The sequence below is a fragment of the Teleopsis dalmanni genome, chromosome 2 (genome assembly GCF_002237135.1).
Source record: "Teleopsis dalmanni isolate 2A chromosome 2, ASM223713v2, whole genome shotgun sequence".
NCBI classification, from domain to species: Eukaryota; Metazoa; Arthropoda; class Insecta; order Diptera; family Diopsidae; genus Teleopsis; species Teleopsis dalmanni.
In genome coordinates, this window is record NC_051847.1 from 155,335,155 (window position 1) to 155,342,910 (window position 7,756).

At 28.7% G+C, this 7,756-nt stretch overlaps 1 protein-coding gene across 1 annotated transcript; it reads right to left on the reverse strand.

Moving 5' to 3' along the window:
- Positions 1-231: 231 nt before the first annotated feature.
- On the reverse strand, positions 232-4,645 carry LOC119683071 (glycine-rich cell wall structural protein-like). Its single transcript, XM_038096673.1, has 2 exons — positions 4,384-4,645; positions 232-419 (listed from the first exon to the last, which is right to left on the reverse strand). The coding sequence occupies exons 1-2, from the start codon at positions 4,565-4,567 to the stop codon at positions 343-345; spliced, it is 261 nt and encodes an 86-aa protein (XP_037952601.1). The 5' UTR covers positions 4,568-4,645; the 3' UTR covers positions 232-342.
- Positions 4,646-7,756: the final 3,111 nt, after the last annotated feature.

A 7,756-nucleotide genomic window follows, 5' to 3' on the forward strand; every position in this document is an offset into this window, starting at 1 on the left:
CAAGTATTACATGTTTAACCCAAAAACTGGGAGACAAATTTATCGCCATTCAGATAGGCACAAATATATATAACTTACATATTGTTCGAAAATTTTTTCAAAACCAATAGTTTTTTTTCACTACTAAATGAAAACTGTAAAAAATTGAAGATGTCTTCATATTATATTATAAAATTTACATTAATATTATATACACAGAAGGCTATAAGTTTTAAGAAATACTCATTTTTTGAATTATTACACATATTTTTTTTTATTTATTCAATTATACAAATCTTAATTTTTAATCGTTAACGTATCTTGCATATTATCACCAACATTTGTACTAGATCCTATATATCTTTAACCATAGAATCCAAATCCTGGACGGAATAACCCACCACCAAATCCTGGTCTTCCATAGAAACCACCACCGAAGCCTGGACGTCCGTAATAGCCACCTCCGAAACCTGGTCTACCAAAGCCACCGAAACCACCTCCATAGTAAGGATTGAAACCGAATTGTCGTTTATTTCTGATCCATTCCTGTTGATTTGATTCTTCAGCTACAGCCAAAGCACACAGGATGGCTGCAATGATGGCAAATACAATAAAAAAACGCATCTTTACTACTCGTTTGTTACTTTTAATTCACTTCAATAATTTTTTGAAGACTGTTCCATTCACAAAATCTTTCACATCTTTTTATACACAAAATTTGTTTGGAAATTGATATCATATTGCTATAAAATATTAAAATATTATAAACATATAATTTGTTAATATTTTTAATGTCTTATATTATAAAACGAAAGCGCAAAAGATAAATTATTTATTTTCCCTTTTCTAAATCAGCTGTACAATCAAGTAATCATAATAAAATGCATATTATGAGTTACAAAAACAAATGTAGGCAAACCTTATGAGCAAAACAAATTATATTATTTGCACATAAATTGTATATACATACATATACTGCACAAAAACAACGATCTTGCCAAAGTTGCTAAAAAAAATGCACACGTTTCGCATAAGCAAATGTACAATCAGTCAAACCAAAAAAGAAAAACAACAAAATGTTTACACATTAGCTTAAAACAAAAAACAAAAAAATAAAATTGGGCAAAACCACCCTTAAATGCATGCTCATTACTCAGCTTTTTATGATAATTTTTTTCTCAAATATTTTTACTAAGTGCATTCATATTTAATTGAAATTCAAATTTTTAAAGTATATTTGGTATTGTTATCACATTGCTACAAAATATTGAAATATATAATTTTAAAAATTTTATATATACATGCATATTATCACTAGACGATATTAATAAAAATTAGTTATTAAAATTATTTATTATATTCAGAAATATAAAAATACACATATACATTGAAAAATTAAACATTGTACGCAATTAACCATTTAATAAATATTCAATTAAAAATTATTGCACATACAAAACCAAATATACATCCAGCATAAGACTTTGTCTAAAAATTTTATTCTTAAACTAGATATTACCATATTACTACTCATTGTTGTTATTATAATTTTTAAATCGTATTGAGCAATAAAAATAATTCTTAAAACATAAATGTAGGCATAATCTCATTACATATAAAATTATATTATTTGCATACACATTGTACACACATACATATACTGCTTACAAATTTGCATATATTTATTTGATGCACAAAAACAAGGATCTTTTCAAATTTGCTTTAAAAAATTTACGCGCAACTCATAGTCAAATGTTCAATCAATTAAACAAAAAAAAAACAACAAAATGTATACACATTCTGACACACATGCATATCAGCGCTTAAAACAAAAGAAATAATAAAAACATGCGAAATAGACACCTTCCTAAATTTCATAAAAACAAACTACAATCCAAAACAAAAAAACATACAAGCAAAACAAACAAATATCATAGAGCAAAAGCATAGAAAAGTACACACGCAACCTAACAAATGAAACAAGTATACACATTTCTAAATACATATTTTTGATCACTGCACAATACAGAAATACAAAAAGAAAACAGCAATATTAAATTGACAACTTCATGAAAAAAAGCAACAATGCAACATATTCAGATTTTGATTTGCGTACAAAAAAAAAATTTTTCTGCCTCTTGATCTGCTTTGAAGTTCTAATGGAACACTTCTACACACCAAATGTCAAAAGCAAAAACACGCAACCCAACAAGATACTATGAATGAGGGCGTAAACGAAATGCGGGCCACTTACAACCCAAAATCCAACCATAGTTTCGATTCGTTTATCATCTTTCAGAAGTTTCAATGCTTTTTCTTCTCTAGATTATTTTTGCAAATTACACGTAATTTGAAATTTGGTTTTTAATTTCAATTGTGCCTGTAATTTAGAAACTAAATTACAAATTACGATTATACTGTAATTCGTAATTGAGGTTTTCAATTAAATTACACATATAATCTGGAAATTCAATTATCAATTAAATTACTCAGTAATTTATAATTGAGTGTAATCTAATTACAAATGTAATCATTACTGCACAGCTTTGATATTTCAGGCCTATTCTGAATACTCCCAGCGAAAAAACTCCCTATTCGCACGCTGTTCCCGAACACACAGCTCCCTTATTCTGAATCGCTAGGGAGACAGCAGTTTCGTGAACAACAACAATTTCAAATTTGTTTTGTTAAATTTTGGCAACCATGCCACTTTTTAATGACGAAAAGTGAGAAAATGAGCAAAACAAAAAAAACATTTGCGTATCATATGTTGATTTAAATGTTAAAATCGCATTATTTGTTTGCTGCACAAATTATTAGAAATAAATATAAATAAGTGATTAAGTGAATAAGTGATTAATGAAAAACTTTTATTTTAATGAGAAAAATAAACTTATAAAAAGAATTGTGCAGTTGTTGGTGTTTATTTATATAAAAAATTGTTAAAAACTTTAAAAATGCATTCAATTGCATTACGAATATTAGCAGAGGATTTGGCTCAAGAACATGAGCAAGAAATTTTGAAACAGAGGATCAATCGGAGAAACTTGAGAGACGCAGCAAATCCACTTGAGCTGTCTAATTTCTTGTAAGTACAAGTGTAAATTTAATTTGGTTTTAAAATAAACTTTTTTTCATTATAGATTTCAAAAATATTACAGAGTAAATAAACCAGCATTTATTTACCTGTTAGAGGAACTTACTGAGGAACTACAACCAGCAAAGAAGCAGTTTGCAGTTGCTCCAATTGTGAAATTGAGCGCTTGTTTGCGTTTCTTTGCTGAAGGAGCTTATCAGACATCAGACATTAAATATCACATTAAAATATATTCGAAAAATTTATTATTATTGGTTACTTAAATGCTAAATTTAACTCTTTTCTAAATTTTTAACTAATTAAAAAAAACCTTACGTTATGATATCAATTCTTCAATGTCTTTATTTTTAAACATTCACTGCTTTTATATAAAATTTGCGTAAATTATAATTTACTTTTTTTATATAATTAGGATAGAAATGTCCTTCATGCTTCAATTAATGAACTAATAATAGTTTATACCTGTGCAGATCTTACAATAAAAAAGAAGCAATGTTTTACCTGCACATAATTGCATAATTTTAACTTATTCTAGGAATCCATTTATTTCAGAATTTGGTTTCGTTTCATTTTTCTATTGTTTTAAAAACAATAGTTAACACTTTAATTAATGGAAAAAACCCGTGTGAATAAAATAAATAAATAAAAATTTAAATATTTCAAATTTGTTATACTTTTATTAAAATAATAATTTTTATAAAATATATTAAATGAAAATTTTGTTATATTAAATTTATTAAAATATATTCGGAAAACTAATCAAAAAATAAAACTTTGAAAATATTAAATTTATTGTAATAATTTTATTATAATAATAATTTTATTAAAATATATTCAAAAATCTGATCATTTTCAGTTACTTTTATATTAAATTAAACCACTCTTAATACTTTTTTAACTTGTGTCTCCAACAATTTGGTAGGGAGAGAATTTGTGCAAAATTAGGAAAAAACTCCCATTCCCATGCGATTCAGAATAGGGGAATTGGGAACAGGGAACATACCAAATTTATTCAGAATAGGGGAATTGGGAACAGGGAACAAACTCCCATTCCCTTGCGATTCAGAATAGGCCTGATTATATACACAGAAAGCTATAAGTTTTAAGAAATACTCATTTTTCGAATTATTACACATATTTTTTTTTATTTATTCAATTATACAAATCTTAATTTTTAATCGTTAACGTATCTTCCATATTATCACCAACATTTGTACTAGATCCTATATTTCATTAACCATAGAATCCAAATCCTGGACGACCGAAACCACCACCAAATCCTGGACGACCGAAACCACCACCGAAACCTGGACGTCCGTAATAGCCACCTCCGAAACCTGGTCTACCAAAGCCACCGAAACCACCTCCATAGTAAGGATTGTAACCGAATTGTCGTTTATTTCTGATCAATTCCTGTTGATTTGATTCTTCAGCTACAGCCAAAGCACACAGGATGGCTGCAATGATGGCAAATACAATAAAAAAACGCATCTTTACTACTCGTTTGTTACTTTTAATTCACTTCAATAATTTTTTGAAGACTGTTCCATTCACAAAATCTTTCACATCTTTTTATACACAAAATTTGTTTGGAAATTTTCAAAAAGCACCACTCAAGAACAAACAAAACAAACTTGTTGTGACATAAACAAACTTTAACACAGATTACGCATCCATTTCAGTAACATAAAAAATATCTAAACAATACTGAATTTACCATAAAAATAGAAAATTTCATTTCCGTATTTTTTAGCTCTAAGCCACACAATGAGACTATCTTAAATCAATCATTTAATCTGCCTCCGATTTCATTCTAAATTCCCAAAAATTTGTAAATTATTCCACAACAAGCCCGGCTCTTTGGAAACCCGTTTTTCATGCTGACTGATGCTCAGCAAACGGGCTTAGTATTGCAAAGTTAATACTATGTGATTGCTTAAAAAAAAATACACACTCGAATTATGAGACTTTAATTAAAATTTATTAATTTAAGATTACAAAAACAACAGATTTTTTAATTTTAAATAAAAATATTAGAACAAAATATTCAAAATTGCTTGCACATGTAAATAAAACATTTATCAAGTCGAATAAATCGAATATGACTCATTATTGATCGGTTTTTGGAAATTTCATGTTTAAATATATTTATTTAAGTTATTTTAATATATTCAAAACAAAATTACGCTAAGCGCTTAATCGAGTTAATATGTTTCGTAATAAATATCGAAGAGATCAAGAGTAATTTGTTTAGTGACACTACAAGACCTTCAACTTGAACTTCAGAAATAGAAGTCGCGAGTTAAAAAAATAACCAAAACAAACCTTGGGGTTTCTACTGAATTCTACTCAAGATTAAATAAATTAGCAACAAGATTTATATTTATATTGCCTATAAAGATCTCCGAATAATCAAAACTTAAGCGTCACTATTACCTCGTCACCATATTACACATTTTAAAATATCTTAGATACAAAAAAATTAAAAAAAACAAAAAGCAAAATATACTTAGTCATTAAAACTATTTTTACGACAAAATAAATTCAATGATAAGAATTTTGTGTACTTAAATTAATAGGCTCTCAGTACTAGGCCTTGTAAACAAAGTGTTGTTTGGAATGAAATATGTAGTGGTAATATTCTATGCCATGTCTGGTACTCTCCGCATTATCTGTTATTTCTAGTATTATCTGTTATTTCTAAAATAAATAATGGAAAGTAAAATACAGCCTTTTATTTTTTTCCAAACAAAAATAGTCTACTTGGTAATAAAATTATATTTTTAGATCTGGAACTATAAAGGAAGATGTTTACATGATAGAAAAATACTAGGATTTTTTTTGTATATAAGAACTAAGTCATTTGATTGCCATGTGTTATTCGCTCTTAAAAAGGAAAACCCAATGACCATTTTCTTCACATTGTTAATTGCCACATATTCGTTCAGTTTAGACACCTGGTCCGTGTGTGATGTAAAAGGTAATCTGTCGAAAATAGATCCTATATACTGTTGTTGTTTGCTAAATAACATTACCTTTTTAATTATAAGCTCGATATACAATTTATATCTGAAATCAATGAATGAATGAATAAATATGTTGATTTATATATGTCAAATAAAAGTCTTATGCATTGTGATTAAATATGACTAGTCTACTGATCAATAATAAGTGGCTTCTCCACTGAATTTAGTGACCACAAAAAAGTATCTCTAAAAGCTTTTCAGCTTCATAAAATGCTCGAAATCGTTTCCAACAAATAGATAGGCAAAAAGAATTTTAATGATTCAGAGTACAGATCACAGTACATTTTACTCTGTAACTGTAAAAAACAATATATATATATATTGAACCCTTTAAGTCCTAGAAGGAGATCTTCCACTAGTAGCTAGTAGCTTCGTCTCTCCCGCAGCTTTTCCGCATGTGTAACATTTTTATATCAATTCGCCTTCTACAAGTGTGTGCAGGTCTGCCCCTTCTTCTGCTATCCATCGGGTTCCACACAATCCTCATTCTTGTGTCACCAGTCGATCTACAATAAACAATATAGCACAACAATAAGTTGTCAAAGGGACTCAAATTTGAACTGTGTTGATAACATTTATAAAAAAAATAACTAAAACAATCATAACATAAAGGAAACCACTGTTTTTTCTTGAAAAGCTAATTACATAATGGTGTTATATTAAAGCATCCATTAGTTCTACTTTCTATAAATTATATTTCTTATAAATTCTTTTGTCATAAAATGTATATATGTTATGCTATCGATACCGATAAACATTGAAATGTGATTTCCCAAACATTGTACATGATTTATTATGTCACATAAACAAAACCTAAACTTCCGTTTAAATGAAAATCGAAGGTAGAAAAAAACCCAAAATGCACATACAATATTCTGGAATTACAACTAAAAGCCTTGAGATCAATGTTACATATCCCATTCCCCCTTTTAACACCCACTACACACTTCTCAACGGTTAACATTATTTTCACACACCTAAGCACTCTCTAAAATACGATGTAGTTTAACTTCATAATGGCCACTTTCATTTCATATGGTCACTCCATTGTCATGGCACATACGGACATTTTTTTTATTATGATTTTTATTCATTTTTTATTCCAGAAAATGTAATTCCACACAATCGAAGTAGTTTGCCTTTACTTCTGCCTTAACGAAATTGTTTTTTATATGTGCAATGCGCCACTTCAATGTCATTGCTACCCATGCCATCTCTCACAGCCGCCCAAGTATGCACCTCAATGGACATCGATAGCCTGGCTTGGTTAAGGTTTTAGCTTAGGGAATTTGTGTGTTTGTATAGTAAATACCTCACACCGTATATCAGCCGCAGGAATGTAAGTCCTTAATCAATTTCTGTTACGATTGTGTAGCATTTTTGCACTACTGAGCATGCATCTACGTAAAGGAAATTTATTGATTGGAACTGTTTTTATGCGTTTCCTTCTGCTTTTGCTAAATTAACTTGAGGTTGTGAGAAAAATTCCCAACAACAAAGCACAGATAAAAAAGATACTCCAACAACAACAACAACAACATACAGTAACTTCAGGTGCTTTTTAGCAAGTTATTTTGGTTAGTCGTGCAGTTTTCGACCACAGCCACCATAAAAAAGCATCTAAGCGAGGGTGCTTCAATTGACATTTAAGATG